Raw genomic sequence first — 26,790 nt, forward strand, 5'->3', positions numbered from 1 at the left:
CGGGTGTGGCCCCTACCAGTGACAGCACCGCCTGGCTGGGCCAAGGTCCGTTTCTGGGCAGACCAGCTCGTTAGGGCCGACGGCTTCCCACCCTCTGACCCACCATTGCTGTCGTTACTGGTGGGCCTTCTGGCCGACCTGCAGCGCAAGCTCAGGTGACAAGTTCCCCAGAGTCACTGTCCCTTGGCCTCCAGGCTCTCCTGACCTGCCTCTGGCTGCCCACCTGCCCTGGGAGGTCACGCCTGTCACTCGCAGCTGTGATAACCCCCGGGTCACCGGTGGTCTCCCTTCAGCCGCCGCCTCCGGGCGTCCCCCACCTCGTCCAGCGGCCGCCTCTCCCCAGGCCTCTTGGGTCCCACGGGTCCACACGGCTCCTTGAGAAGCTGCAGCTTCTCCCTGGCATCCGGATTTCTGGCCTGGGGTGTTTTGGGGCATCTGGCAAGCCTACAGCTATTTCTCCTGCTTTCTGGGACTGTCTCCAAAGGCTGAGGGGCTGGGGAGGAGCTGATGGCTCCAGAGTCCCCTGGGCACCAAGGCACGGGGTGTCCGTGGAGTCTTGGTGGGGGCTGGCCATTCATGTCCATGGCTGCCAAGGAAGCTAGTGGTTTGCCCAGTGGTGTAGACGGAAGGGCCTCTGAGTGTAGAGAAGTGTTTCCCTCTGCCTAGAGACGTGCTTCTCGTCCCCGACACGACGCTTCATGAAGGATGCAGACAGGCTGGGTTGATCTCAGCCGTGTCAGGACGGTGGACGTGCCCTGGAGCAGCGAGGGCTGGCAGGGTGAGCAGGCAGGGAGGTTTCTGGGGGACACAGGAGCGGGGCTTCCGACAAGCTGGGAGAGGAAGGGCCCCTTCAGTGTGGCCCCAAAGTTATCAAAGGGCCGCAGGTCAAAGGGTCCAGCAGAAGCATGTAGCGGTGACTCAGAGCTCACCCGGGAGACAGGAGTTCCCCGTTGGAGGGACCCAGGCACAGCCCTGTGGAAACGTGGCCATGTCCACAGGGCTAAGCTCAACACGCTCTTGCCGTGAATTCCTAAGACAATGAGTGCCCCAGCCCTGAGTCCCCGCTGTGCGGGAAGGTGTGGCCCCCGTGCTGTGCTGGTGGAGGTTCAGGGGCTTATCCTTCGTCTGTTTCTGCGTCATCTCTTCACATCTACCCCTGGAAGGGCCTGGGTAACGAGCCGCTCGGAAGCCTTCTCAAATCCCTGAGAGATTAGCCTGGGGCGCGGTTACACGGCAGCCTCTCGATCCCCGTGGTAATCATCTGCCACGTGAGCAAACGTAAGAGTGAACTTTTAAACAATTTGAGGTGGCACAGACAGTCCCTGCTCCGTGGGGTTTTCTCGCTCGCCGAGGCTTGGTGGGGAGTCCGGCGCTCATGTCTTGAGGAGAGTCCTCAGCAGATGCTCTGTGAGGAAATGGTCCCTGGGTTCCACGTGCTCCCAGGCTCACAGGAAACCTCCTCCTGCTTCAGGAGCTGAAGGGCAACATCAGAGTCCACTGTCGGATCCGCCCTCTGCTGCCCTTCGATGACAAGGCTCAGGAGCCGGTCTCACAGAACAGGTAATCTGCTTCCTCACTCGGTGTGTGTGCATGTGCACACGTGTGTGCGCATGCACATATGTGTGCACACGTGTGTTGTGTGCGCACACACTGTGGTATGTATGTCGTGCGCATGTGTATTGTATGCACACACATGTGTTGCGTTTATGCATAGTGTGTGCATGTGTGTACACATGTATTTATGTGCGTGCACACACGTGTGTGGTGTGTTGTATGCACATGTATGGTGTGTATTATGTGGACACGTGTGGTGTGTGTGTATTGTGTGCACACGTGTGGACATGTATATTTGTGTGCACATGTGTGTGGTATGTGTATTGTGTGCATGTGTACTGTGTGCACATGTGTGTGTTGTCTGCACACGTGTGCACACGTGTTGTATGTGTGTTGTGTGTGCACGTGTGTACACATGTATTTATGTGTGCACACACGTGTGTGGTGTGTTGTGTGTGGTGTGCACGTGTGTGGTGTGTTGTATGCACACGTGTGGTGTGTTGTCTGCACGTGTGTGTATTGTGTGCACACGTGTGTCGTGTGTATGTGTATTGTGTGCACACGTGTGGACACGTGTATTTGTGTGCGCACACATGTGTGTGGTATGTGTATTGTGTACACGTGTATTATGTGCACATGTATGTGGTGTGTCATGTGCACACATGTGTGTTGTGTGTTGTGTGCACGTGTGGGCATGTGTATGTGTGTGCACACGTGTGTGGTATATGTATTGTGTGCTTGTGTGTTGTATGTATGTGTTGTGTGTTGTCTACACTTGTGCGCACACACGTGTGTGTTGTATGCACGTGTGTGGTGTGTTATATGCACACATGTGTGGCCTGTTGTCTGCACGCGTGTGTATTGTGTGCACACGTGTGTTGTGTGTATGTGTATTGTGTGCACATGTGTGGACACGTGTATTTGTGTGTGCACACATGTGTGGCATGTGTATTGTGTGCACATGTATGTGGTGTGTGGCATGTGCACACACGTGTGTTGTGTGTATTGTGTGTGGACATGTGTATTTGTGTGTGCACATGTGTGTGGTATGTGTATCATATGCACGTGTGTTGTCTGCACTCGTGTGCACACACACGTGTGTTGTGTGTGTTGTATGCACATGTATGTGCTGTCTGCACCTGTGTGTTGTGTGTGTGCACGTGTGTGTGTGTGTAGGAACAGAGCACAGAAGTGGCACTTGCCTCCTGTGTTCTGATCTCTGGATGAGGCTCTTTTCTGGGTGGAGCTGATTTGCTAAGAGGGAGTGGCTGGCAGTCTCTGGAATGTGCCTGAACGCGGCCAAAATATCTGAGCCAGAAAGAGAGGGGTCGTAGGGGCCCTGCTGCCCAGGCGGCAGGCAGCCTTCAGTGGTGCAGGCCAGCTCTTGCTGGTCCCTGCCCTCTGATTGCCCCCAAAGCCCCCTCAGAGACCAGGGGGTGGTTAACACTGACTCAGCACTCCCGACTGAGAGAAAGTGTCGTGGTGATGAGTGACACCAAATTACCTGAGATTCATTTCCTTGAAAATCGTAACCCTGACTTTTCCTTCTTTCTCCAATGAAACACATGCCCGGTGGACGTCTCCACTGGGCGACCCGTCAGAGCAGCTCCCGATGCTGGGCCTCCCCTGGCCCGCGTCCCGCTCAGCCCACAGCGTCCTCTGCCCCGCTGGCTCAGGCCAGGCCCGCCCAAGGGCTCGCGGTGGCCGCTCGTGCCACCCCTGTGACTGCGCTTACTGCAGGCCATCCCCGCGCCCTGGCCACACTCCCTTCTTCTGTAAAGGCCCGTCCACCCTCTCCTCTCTGCACGTGCTACAGGGTAACACTTGGCTTTACAGGGCCTGTGGAAAGCCCTCGGTCGGTCCCGCACTGTGAAACAAGTTGTGGCGGGGTGTCTAGTTCTGCAGCGCAGTCCAGCAGCCAGCAGTTCCCAAGCGGGGTGTCTCCGTGAACGTGCTCTGGGTGGTGTTTGCAGATGGCCTCGTCGCATTATTAATCTGTTTCTGTGCTGCCTGACGGGGTCACTTCCTGCCTCACGTGGTCCTATGACTAAATGAATTCAAGTTAAGTAATCTGGACACGCAGCCTCTCAGCTGCTCCGGCCACGTCTCAGGTGTGCCGCTGGGCGGTTCATCCTCAGAGAAGGCCGTCAGACAGCCCTGGGCTGTTCAGCTTGGCAAAGCTTCCCAAGAGGCGTCCTGAACTGGGTTTCTTGTTCTTCTATCATTTACGGTTACTCACCTCTAGCTCCGATGCATGTAGCCTCTGCCTGGACTCGTGGCTGCGCTCCGACACTGGGGCTCCTGCGGGCAGAGACCTCGGCAGGCCTTTCTTTCTGTCTGTCACCCCCAAGCTCCTCACCTCAGGCTGTCTGTGTAGGAGGTATTTACATGTAGACGTATGTGTCACACAGCACAGTTAGAGAGTGCAAGAGTACCAAACAGAGTGGAGGTGTGCGAGGAAAATGTGCCGAGATAAGGCCAGAGGGAGGGAGGGGAGGTGAAGGTGGGGAAAGGATAGAAAAATCGAGACCAAGATGCAGGATGCCAGGGGCCGGAAGAGAGGGAGCTGGAAGCGAGCCCGAAGCCTGAGAGACGGGGGCGCCTGGCAGGAGCTCCGTCATGACATGTATCTTCAATGTTGCTTTATCCCTCAGCTCTGTGTCCAGAGGAGTGGTCCATGCAGTCGACGACGTGAGTGAGTTTTCCTTACACTTTGTATCTGGGACCGTTCCGTCTGACGGTTCAAATATCCCGCCGCTGAGGGATTCGGAGGCCGAGTGAATATGAAGCATTTCCTCCTTCATTTATGCTTTCTTAGTTACTGTTTCTGTTTCTTGATTTCTATCAGACGTGCAATTCGTGAGGCGTTGGGTGCCTTTCCCAGGCGAGCCCATAAGGCTGTTCGCCTGTAGCTCTAAGGGAGGGAAGCCAGCCCCCCCCCATTAATTCTCCAGCCCCCATGTCAACCCGTGCACGTGTGAGTGTGTGCTAACATTTGCAGCCCAAGGGAAGAAGTGCAAGTGTAAAGCGAGCGGAGTTAAGTAGGAACTTAGTGGTGTGAATTTGAAACAGACACCTCTGTTATGAACTCACGATTGTGTTTTCCCTTTAAAGCCCAGTTTTCCTCATATTTGAGCTTCCCCGGTGGCTCAGCTGGTAAAGAATCCACCTGCAATGCGGGAGACCTGAGTTCGATCCCTGGGTTGGGAAGACCCCCTGGAGAAGGGAAAGGCTACCCACTCCAGTATCCTGGCCTGGAGAATTCCATGGATGGTGTAGGCCATGGGGTCGCAAAGAGTCGGACACGACTGAGCGACTCTCACTTCACTTTCTTTGCTCACATTTATCTGTTGAAAAGGCCAGAAGTGGCAGTGGGTGCAGGGCAACGGGGCTCCTTGGGGTCATGGGTCACGGGTCCTGACGAGCCTGGGACGGGGGAAGGGGAAGGGTCGGGACTTCCTGCTGGAGGACTCAGAGCCTATTTAACAGGGCGCCCGTGGGTGTCAGATGGAGCGATGGAGCGGTGGAGCTTAGGCGGTGAATGACGCAGGCCAAATAACATGCTCCCGTGAGGACCTTCAGTTCACAGCTGTTGTTGTTTTCAGATCTCGTTGATCAGCTTGGGAGAGCGCTGGCGTGTCAGCCCTTCCGTCCTCTATTCTAAGACATGATAAAGAAAGGAGGAGGCCTGTGGCCCTTCCTGATGAATGCGCTTCAGGGCAGACGCATCACGGACGAGGGCAAGTTCTTCTTTATGGGAGATGCTAGTGAATACATCCAGGAAGTGAAAAATATCAGTCGTGTCCGACTCTTTTGCGACCCCGTGGACTCTAGCCTGTCCATGGAATTTTCCAGGCGAGAGTTCAGGAGTGGGTAGCCATTCCCTTCTCCAGGGGATCTTCCCGACCCAGGGATTGGACCCGGGTCTCCCGCATAACAGGCAGGCTCTTTACCGTCTGAGCCACAGGGAAGCCCAATGATGCTGGATGAGGGCCCTCTATCCTGCCTTATCCAACTTTGTGTGTGTCTAAAAGTCTCCATAAATAAAAGTTTGAAAAGATGTCCTAGCCATATTATGACCATCACAAAATGAATTGCTGCAGTTTTAGCTCCTTTGTTGATCATTTTCACTGAACATGAAAGTCCAGGCCCTTTAGGGTATGGCGACCTCTTGGAAGGTGATCAGTCCTGGGTTGCATCGATTGCTCTGTCTCAGCGCTTGTATGTCAGGCCTGTTGTCTGAATCAGTCTTATTGTGATAACATATTGTAATCTTGAGCAACCCTTTTTATTTTCATTTTATTTCGTTATTTTAAAATATAATCTCTTTTTGCTGGCCTCACAGTCAGGCATTCGGGATCTTAGTTCCCTGAGCAGGGGTCGAACCCTGCCCCTGGCAGTGGAAGCACGGGGTCTTAACCCCTGGACTGACAAGGAAGTCTCAGCAACTCTTTTTAAGGTAGTTTCAGTTAATGGATTGATAGCTTAATTTTTTAAAATAAAGAAACCATGGAAATTGCTGTAGCTGGTTATGAAATTCCATATAGAGTAAGCATTGTTAAAACTCCGTGTTTTTCAATACTTTGCCTTCCATTGTTTGGTGCCTTGCAGGCTGCTTTTAGTATGAGTGTCGTGGGGCTGAGCAGAAGGCCAGCTAATCCTCATCATTAGGAGCTTGAGTCAAAGCGAGTCCTCGGGACCACCGTACTGCCCCCACCTCCATTTTAAGTGGTTAGGTTATGCCTTTCCTATGTCTCCCGAGCTCTGGGGGCATCTGGTCCCTGCGGGGTACTTCCTGTGGGGGGACATCCGCCCCCCAGCCCCGCCCCCAGTGACGGGGCTCCCCCGTGGCATGGTTACATCTTCATCCTCCTCGTGGTCCCTGCCCGTCCTGGGAGACTCCACTAAGTCTTCACATTCGGAACTTGGAGGGTTTAGGAAAATGTTTTTATCCCATCAAGATGAGATAAAACTTCTTTCCACTGGGGCATTTCGGATTGTGCTTTAGGAAACCGGCAGAATCCAAGTCATGTTTCACCTTCACTTGACCCGTCCGTTGAAGGACTTCCTGCCACTGAATGTGCTGAGGACACAGGTGGTCTGCCCTGGGACACTGGCGCTCTGGGACCCCGCGTCGTGCTTTTCTTTCCAAGAGCCTGAGGCGAGTCTGCGTGTAGCGCAGCTCTGCGTTTCTTGTGTTTGGCTGAACTGGGTGTTTGTGGTGGCCCTGCAGCAGGTGGGATCCTAGGCCCCGAGTTGGAAGGCGACTGTTCGCCGCTGGACCACCAGGGAAGGCCTTTAGCGCTTGATTTTGGTTTGCGATCCGATTCCACATTGCAGGGTTCTGGATTCAGCCTACGAATAAAGCCCGTCTCAGGCGGAGTTGGCCTCTGTGCCAGCTCTGGGTCGCCAGTGCTGCCCGTGCGTCTCCTGCATGGTTGGCTTGTTTGATGATCACACTCGGAGGAAGAGATTCTGGCTTGGCAGGGAGCGCGTGAGATGGCCCATTTGCGTCTCAAACACAAATGCTCCAGAGCGGGTTCTCTCGTCCCTCCGATGGCCGTCAACCCCACCCCGTGCCGCCTCAGGGCCTGGCAGGCGCCCTTCCTTCCTGACGCCCACCCCCACCTGGCTCCCCTACCCATCCTCAGCACGCATTGTGAGCATCACGGCCTCAGGAAGGCCCTTCCTGCTGTCCGGCCTAATGAGGACGCTCTCCCTCACAGTCTCATCGCATCTGTATTTCTCTTCGAGGTTCTTTGTGTATTTCAGGCTGTCCTGTGGCGAAGTCTGTCTGTGTTGCCAGACAGGCAGGCGCACGTCCCTTCTGTTCCCTGGAGGCTCCGTGCAGCTTCCAGCTCGGGCAGCTCTCCAAACGTACTTGTTGGGAGGGAATGAAAAGGTGAAGGCACATTTCTAGCTTGATTTATTTCTGGGCAGATTGTATTCAGAGACTGAGACGGTTTTTTGCCAATAATTGACTTAACCCAGGTTCATCGTGGGAATGAAAATGGTTTTGTAAGCCCTTCGCATACAGGATAATGTCTCTTAAAAAGCCAATTAAGGAGTAACACACTGCAAGGGCTTCCCTGCAGGCTCAGTGGTAAAGAATCTGCTGGCCAACACAGGAGACGTGGGTTCCATCCCTGGCCTGGGAGCATCTCAGGTGTCTCAGAGCAAATAAGAAAGATTAAAAATAAAGTAACGTATCACAAACATGACGGACTGACCGTGCGTTGCTCCAGGCAAGGGGCACGGAAGAAAGGAAGTGCTGGTGGAGCTGAGGCGAGCCTTGCTGGGAGCTGGCTCAGCGGGGCGGCCTCCCCAGCTGCGTGCAGGTCCAGCTCCTACAAACCTGCCTGCTGGACCCGCCTGGTTCCGGGTCCCCGCGCTCTGCTACCCAAGGCACCTCCCTCAACCCCACGGCTCAGCCTCGCCTGCGTTCAGGCCAAGTCCTCAAGCTGCCTGGCCTCTGAGTCTCCTCCCTCATCTCCCCCTCTCCCCAACTGTTGGTCTGTCCAGCAGTCTCGGCCCAGGACCTGGGCGTCTCCCACTGTCCACGTGACAGCGTGTCCTTGCCACCCAGCGTGCCACTGTGTCTTCCGCACGTCTGAGAAGTGGACGTCAGGACCTCAGGCTTGGCCGGGCAGCTCGATCCCAGGAGACGGGGGGCTCTGATGGGGGCTCTGGTGGGGCGGCAGCGTGAGGATGCAGAAGGTGGTGGTTGGGGCTGTGGGCTCTCCCTGGAGCCTCTGACCGAGCCCCTGTCCCAGAGGCTCCCACACCTGGCCAGCCGGCGGTGCCCTCCACCAGGGACGCCAGATGACGCACTGCTCTCAAGCCGAGAGGCAGCTCCCAGCGTCCTGCGGAGGCTACTGGTGAAGTTCCTGCTGAGGTCGTGAGCGTGTGGAGGGAAGTGTGTTGGTGGGTTTTCATGCGCTGCTGGCCTCCTGGCACCTGAATGGTCCATCTCTGCCCACCGGGAGCCGCTTCAGGTCCCGCTCGTCCAACCTCAGGGAGGACCCTGTGGCTGCCGTGGATCCGACCCCTCCCCACCCCCTCGGGGCCTGCAGGTCAGAGGGAAGCCTGTCTCTCACTTTTATAGTGAGTATTGTCGGTCTTTGGTTTTGCTATCTGGTTGCTCTGTTTTTGAATGTGGAGATTTAAGGTGATTCAACATCCGTGCCTGCATATTTATTTTAATAATTTCCGAGCTTCTCTGAATCTATCACCTGGTATGAACCAACCTGTATTTGCTCCCAGGAAGTTGTTGGTTGGCTTCAGCTGTATTTTACCCTAGTGGTTTTGCTGAGACTTAGCCACACTGGTGCAGGAACCGTTGATGCGGGGTGCCCAGCACGGGTGAGGTGACAGAGGCCGTCTTCTTGGGGTCAAGGTACCCCGTGTCCCCTCCTGGGAGAGGTTGTCACTCCAGGTCTGCAGACTCACGGCCCATCACGGGAAGGAGCAGTACCCCCGAACAGGAGGCCACGTGCTGCACAGTGGGGACCCCCGATATCTGCATGACATCCCGGAAAGTGTGGGCTCACTCTTCCTGCTGCGGCGGGGCCAGGGCGTGACTGAGGACCCCGGCCTTGGAGAGAAAGGTGTCCAAGGCTTAGAAACCGCCCCACAGCGGCCAGTGTAGGGGGAAAGTGGCGAGGGAACCAGAGGCTTGGCTTCCCTCCTGAATGTGCCTGGAGACCCTTCTCAGGCCCAGATTTCTTTCTGTAAAACATGGGAGCGCAATTAAAATTTGCTGTTAGCTCTAAGACTACATGACCGAGTTGATGACGAAGGATTTTACACCCTATATACTTTGAAAGCTTCCTAGGGAATTGGATGCAAGTGAAATAGATGATAAAGCAGCTAAATGTAAGGGAGATAGCCATTATTGATTACTGACTCTGAGCATGCTGGTCCTTCGGAGCCATGTAATTCCACGAGGCAGGGGCTATGAAGTGAGTTCTGGAGATGAACCCTGGTGTTGGACCCGAGAGGATGTCTAGGGCTCAAGGGCATGCGGATTTGGATAAGAGGGGTCACTCTGGACGCTTCTTTGTGAGAAGGCGGGGTGTGCGGCGTCGTGAGGGGGTGACGTAGGACAGGCAGGAGAGAACTCGGACGCGGTGTCTGCGAAAATGAAGCCCTGCCCTCAGCGTCCTCTCAGATGCTGTTTAAATCCAGCGATCAGTGCCCTGGGATGGCATCCTAAGGGGTCGTGGGCACCTCCTGGGGTCAGGCTGGTCTTTATGGCTTTGTAGATGGACGTGCTGCTGCTGCTGCTAAGTCACTTTAGCCGTGTCCGACTCTGTGCGTCCGAGTGAACTCCGGGAGTTGGTGATAGACAGGGAGGCCTGGCGTGCTGCAATTCATGGGGTCGCAGAGAGTGGGACATGACTGAGCGACTGCACTGAACTGATGGGCCTCAGGTGGTGACCTGGAGCTTTGGGGTGAGACTGCACACCATAGCAGTTCTCACTTGTTCTTCTGTGCGGTTAAACCCGGGGCATTTGTAGACTTCAGCCGGTCTTCAGACGGGGGTTGTGTCTGGACCGTTTCTCCTGGGGCACCGGGATTCATTCTGGCTTGTGCTAAAGGAGCAGCCCCACAGTCAGGGAGCAGGAACATGAAGGCTTGCCGCAGGACCGGGGCGTGGGGCCCAGGCTGCTGGGCAGGCTCCAGGTCCAGGGGCTGGGGTGACAGGCAAACCGTTTTGGCCTGCAAAACCTAGATAGGCCACTTTTTGGACGTGTATTTATTTTGCATGGATATATATATATATATATATACACACACACATACACTAATGTTCGGCTTCCCTGGTGGCTCACTTGGTAAAGAATCCGCTTGTCAAGCAGAAGATTCGGGTTTGATCTTTGGGTCAGGGAAGACCCCCCTGGAGAAGGGAATGGCAGCCCACTCCAGTACTCTTGCCTGGAGAATCCCATGGACGGAGGAGCCTGGCGGGCTATGGTCCATGGGGTCGCAAAGAGTCGGGCACAGCTGAGTGAGTCGGCCGCCAGGCACACTGGTATCAGCTGGTGATGCTGGTGAGACGGTGCCGGTAAGACTTGGAGCGCGGCCCCCTCCAGAGTCTCAGACTGCTGTCACAGAAGCGTCAGGTGCCCACGGGCCGCGCGTCCCTGCAGCTGTGGGGCTTTCGTCCTTCCCTTCTATGCTGTGTTTTCACGACTCACGTTTTGTTTTAGCGCTGGAACCGGCTCCAGTGGCTCGCCCTTCCTGTGCTGGAGAGAAACTCAGGCTCCTTTCTTGCTCACAATCGCCTTGGCTTCCCTCCGTACAGGATGTTGTGTAAGAAAATAGTTTAGCCAGATCAAAAGCTGATGTGTTTGAACAACAATCCACCGGTCGTAACTGAATTATAACAACATCTGAGAAAGATTCCTTTAGCCCCGGGAAGTCTGACGCTGCCTCACTTGAAAGAGCCGCCGGGTCTGGCTGACTGTGGTCCAGGGCAGAGGGGAGTGATGTGTGTGTCTCTCTGTGACTTGACTTGCTTCTATCAAGAGCCTGGCAGGCTTTCCCTCTAAAAGGCCAGAGAGTGAACCTCACCGTCCTTGGGGCCATTTGGCCTGTGTCTCAGTTACTCATTCTATGGAGGAGAACTGAGCCACAGACCCTCAGCAGACAGGGCGGGCTGTGTCCCTGCAGAACCTGTTTACAGCAGCGGCCGATTGGCCCAGGGGCCACGCTCTGCCCCCTCTGCTCAGCACTGTTAATGTAGCCCTGAGGGGACGCCAGCTTGCTTTTTTTTTTGTTTTTAACTCTTTCCTACTAGGAGACTGTCCTGGTGGAGTGCAACCGGCCTGGCCACCCTTTGATTAATAAGACGTATACGTTTGAAAGGTAAGTGTTTTTCAAGATGACAGGTAAAGCAAAGGGTTTGATTAATAAAAGGCACAATTCATCCTATCATTTCTACTAGCTGCAAAGGAGCAAAGGCAGTTCAGTGGAGAAAGGTCAGTCTTTTCCACAAGAGATGCTGGAACAGCTGGACGTTCATGGGCAGAAATGAAATGGATCTTTGTCCAGATGTCACAGCTTTGGCAAAAATGAACGAAAGTGGAAACTAAGTGTCAAGCCTGAAACCACATAGCTTGTAGAAGGCAGCGCAGAGGAAAGTCTGTGACCTTGGGTGAAGCATTGGGTTCTTGGAAACGTGCCCAAAGCACGATCCATAAAAGAATCAGAAGTTAAGCTTTCTTTTTTGTTTATGATGCTGTTAGGAGGATGAGGGGACGAGCCACACACTGGCGAAAATATTTGGGAATCACATAGCTTACGAAGGACCGGATTCAGAATGCACACAGAAGTCTGGAAAGTCAGAGAACAGACAGCCCGATGAACGAGCGGGCGAAACACCCAAGCAGACGCTACTCCAAGGACAGAGGCTCAGGCTACGGCTACGTGGGAAATGCCACGGACAGTCCAAGCGGCGAGGGCAGGCGGCACAGCAAAGCCTTGACCGCTGCACCCAGCAGCCCCCTCCCGGGCATTCACCCGAGACACAGAGATGTTTAGACACATGTTTGCACAAATCCTGGCAGTGGGGCTTTACAGCTGCTTCACTCATAACCAGCAAAACTGGGGACAAGTCCCTCAGCTGGTGGGAGGTGGAGCCTGAGGGTCCCGGGGATGGACGGCAGCCCAAAGGGAGGACAGACCACCGTCGTGGGCAGAGGAGGCTGGACCCAGAGGTTCACTGGGGTTCGTCCCTTTACAGACGTTCTGGACAAGACAGCTCTAGTGGCTGCTGGGAGGTGAGGGGGGAGAAAGTGTCAGTCGCTCAGTCGTGTGAGACTCTTTGTGACCCCGTGGACCGTAGCCTCCAGGCTCCTCTGTCCATGGGATTCTCCAGGCAAGGATACTGAAGTGAGTTGCCATTTCCTTCTCTAGGGGCTCTTCCCAACGCAGGGACTGAACCCGGGTCTCCTGCATTGCGGGCAGGCGCTTTACCGCCAGGGAAGCACTTGCTGGGGGCGGGGCGGGTGTGTCTGCCAGGCCGCTGGGGCATTTCCCGGTGACGGGCTCGCCCTCCCCGGCGGGCGGCAACGCACTGCGCCGGTCGGCGCGCACAGGGCTGCGCCTCAGAAAGTAGACTGCCCTGTTTGAGGACTTTTAAAATACCATACATTTTTTCAGAGAGACTTTAACGCGCCTATCTGGCGCTTGTGATAGGAGGATCCCTGATTTAATCAAACAAACAAACCATTTAAAAAAAATCTTGCTGGAGTGACTCTGTTCGCGTCAAAGTTGTTGCTGTTCAGTTGCTGAGTCGTGTCTGATTCTCTGGGACCCCAAGGACTGCAGCACGCCAGGCTGCTCTGCCCTTCACCGTCTCCCGGAGCTTGCTCGTGTCCACCGAGTCGGTGATGCCATCCAACCGTCTCACCCTCCTCCTCCTCCTCCTCCTCCTGCCCGAAGTCTTTCTCAGCATCAGGGTCTTTTCCAATGAGTCAGTTCTTTGCATGAGGCGGCCAACGTATTGGAGCTTCAGCATCAGTCCTTCCAGTGAGTATTCAGGACTGATCTCCTTCAGGATGGACTGGTTCCGTCTCCTTGCGGTCCAAGGGACTCTTAGGAGTCTTTTCCAACACCACAGCTTGAAAGCATCAATTCTTCAGCACGCAGCCTTCTTTACGGTCCAACTCTCACATCTGTACATGGCTGCTGGAAAAACCATAGCTTTAACTATTGGAACCTTTATCGGCAAAGTGATGCCTCTGCTTTTTAATATGCTGTCTAGGTTGGTCACAGCTTTTCTTCCAAAGACCGAGCGTCTTTGACATCATGGCCTCAGTCACCGTCCACAGTGATTTTGGAGCCCAAGAGAATAAAGTCTCTCACTGTTTCCATTGTTTCCTCATCTGTTTGCCATAAAGGATGGGACTGGATGCCATGATCTCAGCCTTTTGAATGTTGAGTTTTAAGCCGGCTTTTCCTTCTCCCCTTTCACCCTCATCAGGAGGCTGTCTGTTTCCTCTCAGCTTGATTTCAGATTAATAATAATATTACCCGGGAGCAAGAGGGTCATTTCCTAATAACAAAGGAATCCACGCTGAGGGATCACAGCCCTGAGGCAGTGAGAGAGCTTCCGAAGGAGAGGCAAAAGTGACGGAGCCTGAAGGAGAGGCGAGCAGGCCTGTGGCTGGAAACAGAGATGCGAGCACCTCTCCGTCACCATTGGACGGACGAGGACACGGGCTCGACGCAGATGTCTGCCCTCACGAGGGGGGAGGGGAGCATCGCCCCGTCTCCCTCGGGCGGGGTGAGGGGACCTCAGGGTGGTCCACCCCGTGCTGTCTGCTCAGGGGTGAGGGGCCCTCAGGGTGGTGGTCCCCGTGCTCTCTGCTCAGGGGTGAGGGGCCTTCAGGATGGTCGACCCCGTGCTCTCTGCTCAGGGGTGAGGGGCCCTCAGGGTGGTGGTCCCCGTGCTGTCTGCTCAGGGGTAAGGGGCCTTCAGGAAGGTTGACCCCGTGCTCTCTGCTCAGGGGTGAGGGGCCCTCAGGGTGGTCGACCCCATGCTCTCTGCTCAGGGGTGAGGGGCCCTCAGGGTGGTCCACCCCGTGCTGTCTGGTTGGGGGTGAGGGGCCCTCAGGGTGGGTGTCCCCGTGCTCTCTGCTCAGGGCTCCTCGGGTGTTTAGACCCCGGGAGCACGCAGGCACAATGCCATCCTTGGGATCAGCCACCGGGAAGCCACAGCCCCGCCCGGCTCCTGACCGAGGGCAGTGCGAGGGCACAGACGCAGCTGCTTTTGGCTCCAGGGTCACGCCCAGTTATTTCTTTATTTGGCTGTGCTGGGCTTTCGTGCAGCACGTGGGATCCCTGGTCTTCACTGAGGCACGCAGCATGCGAGAGCTAGTTCCCTGACCCGGGATGGAACCCGCGCTGGGGATGCAGGGTCTTAGCCGCTGGACCACCAGGGAAGCCCCACTTAACTCCTTTTTGAAAACAAACGCAGCAGGAGAAAGCTGCCTTGCCTTTCAGGAAACTGTCGATGGACTCAGGGTCAGAAGAAAGTGGTCTCTCCAGAGTACGGCAAAATATTATTTTTAAAGTGACAGGAACTGACCCAAAATGCAGGGGAAAAATCGGTCACTTTTATTGTTATGAGGATGATTTGTGCAGCTGGAGGCCTCTTGGCTGTGTCTGTCTGTTGTGTTTGTGTCTTCATGCTGTGATGTGTCTGCCAACACATTTGTAGTAATTCCTATGTGTAGCTGTTCCAGCGTTGACTGAGCCCGTCACGGGCAAGATGCTGTATGGGGGCCCACGGAGCGGGTGAGGCTAGGCCTGTCCCTGCGGCCAGGGTGCAGCTCAGGGGAGGGCGGGGCGGGCAGAGGCGCAGGCCCTGGGCCTCCACAGCCCGCGGACCGGGCGGAGCCAGGAGCAGAGAAGGGTCCCCCCGCCCCGGCCTGCGTCCTGCTCCCCGCTCCGCCCGCCTGTCCTGGCCCTCCGAGTCCCAGCCCGTGGTGGCCCCAGGTTGGCTGCTGGCTGTGGGGAGAAATGGCATCTCTCTGTGCCCCTTGGGGTCAGGTCGAACGTACTTCATGTGACTCTGACGTGTTTCTGCAAAGTCTTCCTGTCTCTAGGTGTTCTTCCATGAAAGTATAGAAAGGATTTCTAATGTAAGGAATTGATTAGAAGTTTAAGGACTGCTCTCTTATACTCTAAATTTGCTCTGCTCTAGTCTTAGGGGCACTTTCTATATTAGGGAAATCAACCTTCTGTCTGTGACTAAGTTGCCTCTATTTCTCTCACAGTTGGTCACTTGTCTCTTTTTCCTCACGTCTGCTATCGCTCAGCCTCATGAAAGCTCTTTTCCTCTCTTTACCATAGTCATGTGGGAGCCTCCTGCGTCACACAGGCGTGCCCCCCACAGGCTCTGGCACTTGCACGGTCCGATTTCTCACATGGACCTCGTGACCCAGTTGGGACGGGACCTAGTGAACCGGGTGAGGTGGGGACATCTCCACGGTGAGACGTCATAGCCAGGGACACAGCGCCGAATGCCTGCTCGCTCATTCAGGTGGAATTACGTGTCTTTCAGGGGTGGTTCATGGTGTTCTTCATAAAGGGTTTAGACATTTCTCTTCTAGGGTTTTTAAATTTTCGTTTTCCTATCTCGTGTACCATCTTTCTCCCGTTGTACCTGGGAGCTCGCTTAGTTAGTAAGCCTGAATGCTGTTGGGTTTTGCAATCACACCGCTTGCTACTTTACTAGACCCTCTTGTTGATTTGGGAACTGTCTCATCATTCAGCTTCGGATTGCTGGGACGTCTGGCCGAATCAGCTCTGAGCAGAGTCAGTGTGTCCTCCTGCTCAGCGATCTGAGGGTCCCTGAGCTGGCCGACAGGACTCAGCACTATGTTGAGTAGCAGAGCAGGCAGCAGGCCTGTGAGGGGCCGTCCCTCCTCGGTGAGAAAGACTCCAGGGTCTCTTTAAATAATATGTGCGTGGAGCCTAAAATGTCTCCCACCCAGAAAGAGTTTGCCACCCATGAACATCTGTGAAGACATTCGGCCAGCTGCGAGGATGTTTAAAAACTGATGGGAAAAACCCTTCTCAGAACCCTGGAGAAATGTGTATGCCGCCCTCTTCTTGGATGACATTGAGGAATTAGTGTTAATTTTTAAAAATGTGACAGAGGTAACACTGTGATGGCTTATTGAAGAGTCATCACCCCTTGGAGGCAGGTAGTGAGCATTTATGGACGAGCTGGACCTGAGTCGGCTGCAGAGGGCGCCAGGCGGGGGCTCAGATGAGGTCAGGAGGTGGGTGACTGTCGGAGCTGGTGCTGCGCAGACTGGACTCATTCGCTGTTCTCCCTGCTTTTGTTATTCGGTGGGATTTGGGGTGACAAGTTAAGTAAGAGCTCAGACAGCCTACTGCTGTAAACGTCCTCGTGCTCAGCGAGCAGCATTTTATAAGGAAGGCCCCTGAAGTGGAAAACCAGCCCTGCTTCTAGAGATGACTGGCTCCACTGGGCATTAGGACACAGTTTGAAAGTGAAAGAAGAGAAAGCTTTGGTTCCAGCTAAATAAAAACCTGTGTCTCAGAAAATGAAGCTTGAAATCCAAGCACGCTCGGTTCACACACGACTCACCTTGGCTTCGTCAGCTCTGGGCGCGGCCCTGCCTCTCCCCGCCGGCGTTGTTCCCATCTTGTTCAGGGCTGTGCAGTGACCCACGGTTTCTGGAAGTCACTTCCTGCTTCGGTTTATTCGTACGTGTTGATAGATACATAACCGCACTGGATTGCCTTGTTATAGCCAGCATTCCAGTCCCATTCTGTGTCTTAACATTCGGCTGAACCAACCTGAGGCCTAGGAAAACATTTTTAAGGGCGTGAACATAAAAATTAAGCATTACATATCAAATATTGCCTTAGTATGATTTTTACATCCTTGTTGTTGGACCCACTTAAGTGGAACTAATTTAGTTTGGGGATAATTATATGATATCCTTTTTTCCTTGCTTGCCTTTTCTTTCTGCTTTGCAAGCATTTATAACTTTGTTTATGCTTATTACAGTTTTATAACAGAGGAAGCAATTTTCATTCTTCTTTAACCTCTGTTAGCTTGAAAAGTAATAAAATTAATCTTTTGTTGCTAAAAAAAAAAAGACTGTTGACTGTGTTGGGATTCCTATGAGAAGCATGCAAGGATATTTTTCTCAGGTTTCTGCATTTGGACAATAAAGTAAAGCTCAGGGCTTCCCTAGTGGCTCAGATGGTAAAGAATCCGCCTGCAATGCAGGAGACCCAGGTTCGATCCCTGGGTTGGGAAGATCCCTGGAGAAGGAAATGGCAACTGACTCCAGGATTCTTGCCTGGAGAATCCCACGGACAGAGGAGCCTGGTGGGCTACAGTCCACGGGGTCATAAAGAGTCGGGCATGACTGACTGACTCACACTTACTTTCTATATTTTCTTCCAATAATGCATTGTGTTCCTTTTGCCTCTCAGAGTTTACGGCCCAGCAGAATCTCAGAGAGCAGTGTTTGAGGATGTGTGTCCCCTTCTTACGAGCTTCTTGGATGGGTGAGTGCAGACATTTCCGAGGTCGACTATCGCAGTGGGAGGTGAGTGGAAGTAGATTTCATCCCTGCTGCAGATGAGGCTATGCCGTTAGTGTCCGAGTATTTTGTGCGCATAAAGCAGACCCATGGCCTGGCGACCACGGCCCTTTCCCGGGAGGAGGCAGAGACGTGATTTGAGGAGTGACTGGTAAAGGAACACGGGTGCCTTGGGTCCCGATCCGCTATGTCGCGTGCAGAGCGTGCCTGCTCATTCAGGTCCCACTCTTTGAGACCCTGTGCCCCATGGTCCGCCAGGCTCCTCTGCCCACGGGATCCTCCAGGCAGGAACACTGACGATCCTCCCCTCAAGTCACGTGTCGTCTTCAGACTGAGAGGGCAGCTGCCTTCTCTCCGGGATTCGTTGCACATTTCAGCCCTTCTGTAAAGTCTATTAAGGAGGCTGACGCCAGATCGAGGGGCTTGTCCCAGTGGAAGGAGCCTCTCCCCGTGGGCTCCGCCGCTAGCTCCCAAGGCAGTAGCCATGACCTGGGGACAAAGGTCGCCTTCCAGCAGCGCCATGGGCGGCTCTGCCGGCTTAGCTGAGACGAGCACGTAGAGCGAGACTCTCCACTTCGGGGCATTTTGAAGAATCTGGGCTTGATGTGGAAGTTGACATCAAGCACCCAGAAGAAGGCATATTTGCGCTTGCCCAGCACCAGTGAAAGGGGACTGTAATGGCAGGGTTGGACCCAGCCACAGTGCAGCCGCCTCTGAACTCAGGGGGTGTGGGGAGCCGTGACCCCAACAGTCAGGTCAGCGCAGAAGCCACGTGTCGCCCACTGCTCACGCCTACCTGGCCCACCCGCTGGAGCACTGGGATTTTTCTGTCCATCTAACAAAAAGAGCTCTTCCCTTGAAAACAATAGGAGAATCTTTCTCTCTCTCTTTTTTTCCCCTAAGTAGGCATCTTTCAAGTAAGCAGATTCCAGAAATAATGTCATCGTGGTTAACATGGTCTCTGCCTGTTGTAAATATGAAACAGATGCGCACGTCGAGTCTTGGGCTGTGTCTCCCCTCTCTCTATTCCTGGCCTGGAAGGTCCCTGCAGATGCCCATCTGTCCCGGCAAAGGCACTCCCCTCCCCACCCCACCCCCAAACACGCGCATCTCTCGGGGAAGGTGTGAGAGGTGGGATGCCGGGGGGTTTGTTACAAATGCCTGGAGTTGTCTCGGTTCTGGGAGAAGAGAAAGGCAGGGTGATGGTGGAGAGGCCCTCAATGGGTTTTCGCCCTCGCATTTGGTTGCCGTCATCTTTTCGATTGAGGGAACAGTTGCCCTTGGAGGAAGAGGGTTTCCTGGATCACTATTCAAGGCGTGGACCTGTCAGAACACTCTTCAGCATCCCTTGACCGGAGCCACGGCCCTTGTCTGGCTGGAGGAGGGGAGGGCTCTGAGCAGAGTTGAGCAGAGGGATCAGAACCTCTGAGCGTGGGGCCTGCCTTTGGGGACTCCTCCCCTGGGAGGTGGATGGGAGTCTGGGCTCAGCTTCAGCCAGGCCAGGCCCCCCGCGCTTCCGCAGCCACGCGTGTAAAGCTACACCTCAGACTTACTTCAAACATTCCTTCAGATGCTTCCCCTCTCCTCACTGGCCTTCTGGGCTGACCGCACAGGTGGAAGGAGCCGTGAGCTCCCTCAGTGGTCCTCGTCTCCTGTGAAGCAAGCCGCACGAAAGTAGCCCCAACCAGGACTGCGGGGCAGGCCGGCTGGGCCCCGAGCGGCTCGGCACAGTCTGGCTAAGAGAACCCCAAGGTGTAAGAACACCTCACGAGCTTGCTCAGCTGGAGACAGCCTTGTGAGGAGCCCTACGTGACTGGCGGCTGCCCTGCTGGCTCGGTGATAAAGGGTCAGCCTGCCGATGCAGGGGACACAGGTTCAATCCCTGCTCCGGGAAGGTCCCAGGAGCCTCGGAGCAACTAAACACGGGGCCACAAGTACTGAAGCCCACGCGCCCTGAGCCCGCGCTCCGCTGCTCGAGAATCTGCCCCAGGAGGAGCCGGGGCTCCGCACCCAGGGGGAGGCCCCTGCTCGCCACCCACCCCCAACAGAGAAGAGCCTGAGCGGCATTGCAGACCCGGCAGGGCCGAAAACAGACAAAATCATCTTTAAAAGCGTAACGGGGAAAACATTTTTAAGACATTAAAAGCAAATACGCAGACTTCCGCGTGCGTTCTAGTTAGCCTGATTCTATGATGATGACCTTACTTCAGGTGACTCCGGACGCTGGGAGGAGTGGACTCTGGGAGGAGGGCCTGGCTCAGGAAGGACTCCTCGGGCCGGCTATGGTCTCCTCGTGGTCTCCCATGAGGGACTGCAGAGCTGCCCACGAGACACAGGTGTCCCGAGAGGCATGTGTGTGTGAACACGGATATGACCATCCGTGTGCACCCAGACAGCCACAGGGGCGGGTTATGCCGAAGACAGGTGTAGTTAAACACAGGGCGGGCTTTTCAGGGAGCAGGATTCAGAGGGAATCACTCACGCGAACACTCTGCTCAGAGTCCGGTCACGGCACCAGGCCCTCCGCGTGTCTTTCTGCCCTGAAGTCCGGCTTGCTTTTCAGGTACAATGTCTGCATCATGGCTTACGGGCAGACAGGAAGCGGGAAGAGCTTCACCATGCTGGGCCCGCATTGCCAGGAGGAGCCGGCCTTGCCTTCGGAACCCCGCGGCGACACGGGCATCATCCCCAGGGCGGCTGCAGAGCTCTTCAGGTACTGGGCGGGCGGCGAGGACCAGGGCGGGGTGCGGCAGACCTGGGCCTGAGACGGGAGGCCACGCCCGTCCTCCCTTAGGACACGGTCAGAACCGGGCGTTTCCACCACAGACGCTGCGAGTCTATCCATAATGCTGACATGCTGACTGTTCCAAGTAAGGCAACGCTTCTCAAAGGGCTCCCCAGTTGGCCAGCTTCTTTTGTCGGGGGCTGGGGGCGGAGGTGGGGCTCCCGTCCTGCAGCTGAGGGGGCAGAGGGAGCCCTGTGGTCTTGTCTTGCCCCCTGGCCGGGGAGGCAGACACGCCGATCCTCTTCACTGGCGACTGAAGAGGCTCCCGTCCCACTAGGGCCCAGGGGTCCCAGAGCCACATCCTCCGCACTGTCACGGGGTTGCCCCCACTGTTGCTCCGAGAAGAAACCAGGAATGCTGGCCCCAGCGGCCCAGGGGGCAGGGCTCCGGGGCTGAGACTGTGTCCCGACGTCTCCTCCTGCACATCGTGACCTCCTGCCCCGGGAGCCCCGTGTGCGCCGCCCGGCCTCGCTTCCGTGCGTTGTGTCTGAGCCGCAGGTGCACTCTGCGCGTGCGCCCTAAGTTTCCAGGGAAGCCGTCAGTCCGGGGAGGAAGGCGTCTCCCGCAGCAGGGAGCCGCGTGCCCGGGTGCCCTCTGAGCTCCCGACCCCTGGAACTCAGGTTTTGTCTCCGTATCTGCTTGAGTCATCCTTCAGTGTCTGAAAATCAGGGCGAAACGTAACTCCCACAAAAGCCTGATGTTTCGGTGCCTCTTGGAACCAATATTCTTTCATCATTCGTGCACAGAAGAGACGCATTTGTTAACTCGCTTCTACTAACCCTTTCTGAAAACAAACCTTGGTAAAATATTTCCCAGTTTTTGGTCGTTCTATTTCTCCACTTGTCCCTTGTGATTTTCAGGGTGAGACCATTTCCTAGGAGGTCAGACTGTTGGGGAGCCGCAGCTATCACAAGCGTCCTGCTGGTCTCCGTGGGATGTGGCCCTCGAGGGCGGTGCTCAGGCGACCGTCAGAACGCACAGGGAAGCCTGGGGACCCAGGCCAGCTCAGGGGCCCTGAGCTGTTTCATACGCCCGGGCAGGCAATGGCCAGGCCTGAGCTCCGCGGGCGGGACGTCTGTGAACGGCAGAGCTGCTCTCGCAGACACAGGGCTCACCGTTCAAGGGCAAAGGCCTCCTTCTGGGGACGCAGACCACGTGAAGTGTTTCTTTCTAGTTCAAGAGCCGGAGGCCTCGGCGCTGCCCGGGGAGTCTCCTGGTCCCTCCCCAGGGACCCGCAGCGGGCAGCTGGCTGGAAGCCGGGTGTCGCCATGTGAGAGCCAGGCAGGACCACGCGGCTCTCCTGGGCGTCCTGGGAGAGGAACTCGGAGATGTGGGGAGTGGGTGGGAGGGCGGCCGGACTGGCAGCCTCTAGGGGAGAAGCCCCCGACTCCCCCGCCCACATCTGAAGCGGCTGCACCCATGCTGCTAAGACAACCGTCCAGACCCGTGGAGACAGCGTGGCTGCGGCAGGCCTCAAGCCATCGACCGGCGACGCCTCCCTGCCCAGCCTGCCTTCAAGGCCCAGAAACAGAGGAGGCGATTGAATGAGCTCAGGCCAGAGACAGGGCCGGAAGATTGGGAGCCTTGCGCCCCCGCCGTCCTCTCGTGCAGGGCCCCAGGGGGCCGGCAAAGCCCTGACCGGCGGGGACACGGGCCGACAGCATTCCCCTGAGTTTACCTTCACTGAATCCTGGTGTGAGCCACGTGCCTGCTCGCACGTTCGGTCCAGGCCGAAGCTGGACTTGCAGACACACAATGACCCGCAAGACCAACGTAGGCAGTGCTCCCTTGACAAGTCGAGGAGCTTGTTCCCGAGGGTGGCAAGCAGAGGCCGAGGGCCCAGGGCAGGATGGCAGCCCCCGGAAATGCCGGAGCGAGGCTGTTCAGACAACGCTTGGACAGCGTCTCCAGAGACAGGACACACGGCTTCGCCTCATGGTGGCCTCCCGGTGACGAGCATTTAAATCACCTGCTTCTAGAGCGGGATTTTCACGTTTCGAGTCTTGGGAGTGAAATGAGTCAGAGCCTTCCTACTCAGCGCTGACTCTTCTTCTGAGCGGCAGCCGTGGGCACAGCTCGCCACCCCCGCCCCCCACCCCCGAGGGCTCACTGCCATCACTCGCAAAAATAGGACTAATGGTCCAGACGTGGAAGGTTTCTACCTCTTCAGTTTCTGATCAGAAGTGGACAAACCCTGGGAAGGAACACGTGCAGCCGTGTTGGTGGGTGAGTCTGGGCCTTAGGCCAAACCCAGCATAAAACCACCACAACCTCGGGCGTCAGTGTCAGAGGGCGTTTACACGACCTCTTGCCCTAAAATGATTACTCTGGAACTGTAGACCGGACCAAAGGAGGCTGTCCCCGGCATTTTCAATGAAGTCCAGGGTGGATTCTTTCTTCCTTCGATGCCGCCCCGCCCCCGACCCCGCTTCCTTGGGAACCAGCTGCGGCCCCCACACCCTCCACATTGAGCTCAGCCGCCTTCTCAGCAAAGGCATTTGCAAGGCTTTTCTAGCTGCTGGGCTTCCCTGGGGGCTCAGCTGGCAAGGAATCTGCCTGCAGTGTGGGAGACCTGGGTTCTGTCCCTGGGTGGGGAAGATCCCCTGGAGAAGGGAAAGGCTGCCCACTCCAGTGTTCTGGCCTAGAGAACTCCATGGACTGTATAATCCACGGGGTCGCAAAGAGTCGGACACGCCTGAGCGACCTTCACGTCCACCTTTCTACCTGCTGGGCACCGCGGTGGCTTCCCTCGTGGCTTGGCGGAAAAGAATCTGCCTGCAATGAAGGAGACACGGGTTCCATCCCAGGGTCGGGAAGATCCGCCGGAGGATGCAATGGCAACCCACTCTAGTGTTCTTGCCTGGAGAATCCCACGGACAGAAGAGCCTGGCGGGCTACAGTCCCTGGGGGCACAAACAGGCAGACACGACTGAGCAGCTAACACGCACAGTCACCGCCGGGGCCACAGGGAATACTAACTGTGCATGTGAGGGCATTCAGCCCGCAACGGAATGGAAGCGGTCAGGACCCGGGGCACACGTGCAGGAACCGCCGCCGCCGGGGACACAGAGCCAGGAGGCCTGGAGGGCCGCTTGTGGGCCGGGTCGCCGCCTCTCTCCACCGCCTCTGGGCCCTGCGACCGCCCCGCGGTGCCATCTCAGGAAGCCTATGCGTGTTTTATATAAAGCATATCACGCCCTGGTGGTCATTTGCCTACTGAGCACTTTGTTTCTTCAAAGCCAAGACTGAGGACTACCTGTTGACTTTGCAGAAATTTGCCACCAATTGAGCAATTCTTGTGGGACAAGTGCATCAATGGATTAAAGAAATCAAATGATCAAACAGAAGAACATGGTTTCCGTGAGCCCCGGGTACTGTAGAGATGAGACGTCTCATTCCGGTTTGGGGCTCCTCGGAGAGATGGAGCCAAGTGCGCTTTTCCTGACGTGTCGGGAGGGACGCACAGTCTCTAGCTTAGCTCCCCTTGGTTTTTCACTTTTCAGACTTTCGCTTAGAGTTTTCTCAGGAAAACCCAGAGCTGAGAGCTATCCAGATACCTAGAACTCCTTGCCAGCGATTACTTTCACGAGACAGCGTAGCTCACGCTCTCCTTCTTTTTGATCTCCGTAGCTGTTTGTCTTTAGACGAGGCTATGCCTGGTTAGACGTCTCGTGGATGCGGACGCAAAGCCCCCCGAGCAGTGCTTATGTGGGCCTCGCCCAGGCCGGGGCTCAGAGTGTCTTTACAAGAGAAGCACGGTCAGAATCAGACTGGCTTTCCCGGGCCAGCGCCAAGGACACGGTCATGCCTCCTTGGTGACCAGGTGGTGTGGGGCGTGAGGTCAAAGGGACGGAGCAGGGACATTGCGTGGCAGGGAGGGAGCCGGGCTCAGTGGTCACTGCTTCCTGGGGTGGGACCGTGAGGTTTTGCTCTAAGCGTGTCTTGTCTTTGCTTTTAAAGTCATCTGCAGTCTGCATGTAGTACTTTAAAGCTTGAAACAAAATAGGATGTGTGGTGGTTTTCTTTAGCGTCTCGGTGGGTTTTAGCAAGGTTGTGGGGAAGGCTTAGTTGAAAGGCGCTGTAGGAGGGGGATTCACTCAACACCATGGACTCAAGCTTCCTGAAATGGAACAGATTTTAAAATAAACAAGCCTGGTTGCTGGACCAGAGCTCAAAGCCTGCTTTGGGCTTCTGTGTGGGACTCAGTTTGGGCGTGGTGACTTCTGGGTCAAGACTGTGGGCTCTTCAAGCGTCTTTACAGTGTATTTAGAGTTTGAGGGCAGAAAGCATTGATTTAGATACAACTCAGATAAAATAACTGTGTTCCCAAGACAGTCATTTTCTCTGTAGTTTTAACAGGATGTTCCCTTCTTCCTGCGTGGCCAGCGAGACGCCACCCAGGGCTCCTGAATCCTGAGTTTGGCAGCCCGTTTCTCGGCCTCTGGCTGCCGCATGTTGGAAGTCTCTCTGTAACCCCTGTCTCCCTGGCGTTCTCTACGCTCCTCTGACGGTTTCGTATCTTGTGTGCCTCACCCCTCCTCCAGGCTTATTTCAGAAGATGCGTCAAGGAGCCCAGAGGTGGATGTTTCCATAGTGGAAGTTTACAACAATGACATTTTTGACCTTCTGGCCAACGACAGCTGTCGAGTGGCATCTGGGGTGAAGCGACAGGTGCTGCCCACCCAGCAAGGAAGGAAGGCGGTCTGCGGGCTGACCTACCAGTGAGTGACCCGGCGCTGAGCTCCGCGAGCGGCAGCAGCTTCGAGGGGAAGAACCAGGCGGGGCGTCGGACTCGGCGCTCCGCCTGAGAGAGGGCTCACTGTGCTTATTTGCCCAGGGTGCAGTTCTCCGCTTTCAATTTGCTTTAGAAATGATCTTTTAAAGTCATAATGAAGACAAATTAGATGGTGCTTTAAAATATCTTAAGGACAGGCGTTATCCCCGAGGCTCAGCTGAGGGACAGGTGTGCAGAAGCCCCAGGACCCTCCAGAGGCCCCTCGGTTAGGCACCGGTGTCCTTGGGTCCCTTGGCATATCAGAATTTTACCGAATACACCAAGGAATCAGCTTCTCCTCCAGAGCTCCGTGTTCTTAAACTCACGTTCAGGAATCAGGTTTGCTCCGGGCAGGGTTCACCTGACTGACCCACGTGGAGGAGAAGGCACGAAGGGTCAAGGTCATGCCGCCCATTCTGCGGTCTCAAAGTCAGTGGAGGAAGGGTCTTCAGACTATTTCTTTTTTTAAAAAAAGCTATTTTGTTAACAGTGTTGTGATCCTTTCAAGTGGACAGCAGAGGGACTCGGCCACACACATATATGTGCTGTGAGTCATTTCTAACATTTGAAAAAGCCTAAAGGAAGTCGCGCCTCTGACCATAAGTTTACGCGAGCTAACCCAAACTGCCAGCTTTTAACTGATGTCATGACCAGTTACGACAGGACAACTGAGACAATCAGTTAGATGTCATGAGCAGAACGTTTTCTCCTGCAGACCAGGAGTTCTGCTTATCTCTTCAATTAAGAGAAGAAAGCAAATTAACTTTGCATTTCATAAATTTGATGAAGTTTGGTTTGATAGAGAAAATATTTTAAAATCTCGGAGTCCTTGAGGGCACCATAAAGTCAAGTAGGCTTGACGTTGAGAAGATTGGGAAGCTCCATCTGGTTCAAAACCAGCTGATTACTTCAGGGAAAAGCAATGAGAGGCGCGATAAGTCAACAGACCTCGTAAAGTGAAACGCTGGATTTCTTGTTTACTTCTGTCCAAGACGGGCTGCTCTCCTGAGCTGGGTGCACGTGGCTCGTGTCAGAGGCCTCCGTGCAGGCGGGCCCTCCCCGACCACCCCCGGCCCCTCAGAGCCCGCTCGTGCCCCCGCAGGTCGGTCCGCAGTGCCGCGCAGTTCCTGACGCTCGTGGGCGGGGGTCTGCAGCTGCGGGCGAAGCAGCCCACCGCGGTGCATGCCGAGTCCTCGCGATCTCACCTGGTGATAACCGTGACCCTGGCCACAGCCACCTCCCCCCGCGGACGCAGCGGGCGGCCGTCCTCGCCGGGTCAGTGCCCGCGGTAGAAATGCGCGTCGGGTGGGAGGAGCCCGCCTGCTGCAGGCTCTGAGCACGCCCAGAGCCCGGGGAGGGTCTGCAGGAGCCGGGGGGCCCAGGCTGAGAACGAGGGGGCAGGATACAGACTGCGCGTCTTCCCGGGAAACGCGACACGTTCATCACGAACGACACTCTGACTGTGTGTGACCTGGGTTTAACAAGGCACACAGTAGTGTAGAGGCGCGCGCCGGTATAGAGGCACGCGCCCGTATAGAGGCGCACGCCCCGGTATAGAGGCGCACGCCCCGGTATAG

General features: G+C 55.6%; 1 protein-coding gene across 1 annotated transcript; it reads left to right on the forward strand.

The window, feature by feature from the left end:
• KIF25 (kinesin family member 25) lies at nucleotides 706–26,790 on the forward strand. The gene is made up of 8 exons (XM_018053524.1): nucleotides 706–778; nucleotides 1,452–1,560; nucleotides 8,330–8,452; nucleotides 8,998–9,198; nucleotides 17,545–17,619; nucleotides 20,218–20,367; nucleotides 24,984–25,160; nucleotides 26,316–26,790. Exons 1-8 carry the CDS (start codon nucleotides 706–708, stop codon nucleotides 26,503–26,505), a joined length of 1,098 nt encoding a protein of 365 aa, XP_017909013.1. The 3' UTR covers nucleotides 26,506–26,790.

Source organism: Capra hircus, chromosome 9 (assembly GCF_001704415.2).
Source record: "Capra hircus breed San Clemente chromosome 9, ASM170441v1, whole genome shotgun sequence".
In the NCBI taxonomy this organism is placed as follows: Eukaryota; Metazoa; Chordata; class Mammalia; order Artiodactyla; family Bovidae; genus Capra; species Capra hircus.

What these genes read in the sequence shown, in the direction of transcription:
- KIF25 (XM_018053524.1), top strand. Translation starts at nt 706, where the DNA reads ATGCAGACAGGCTGGGTTGATCTCAGCCGTGTCAGGACGGTGGACGTG. An exon ending in GAGCCGGTCTCACAGAACAG is followed by an intron (nt 1,561 to 8,329) that starts GTAATCTGCTTC and finishes CCTGTCCCAGAG; the next exon opens with GCTCCCACACCTGGCCAGCC. An exon ending in ACCGCCCCACAGCGGCCAGT is followed by an intron (nt 9,199 to 17,544) that starts GTAGGGGGAAAG and finishes TTTGCCTCTCAG; the next exon opens with AGTTTACGGCCCAGCAGAAT.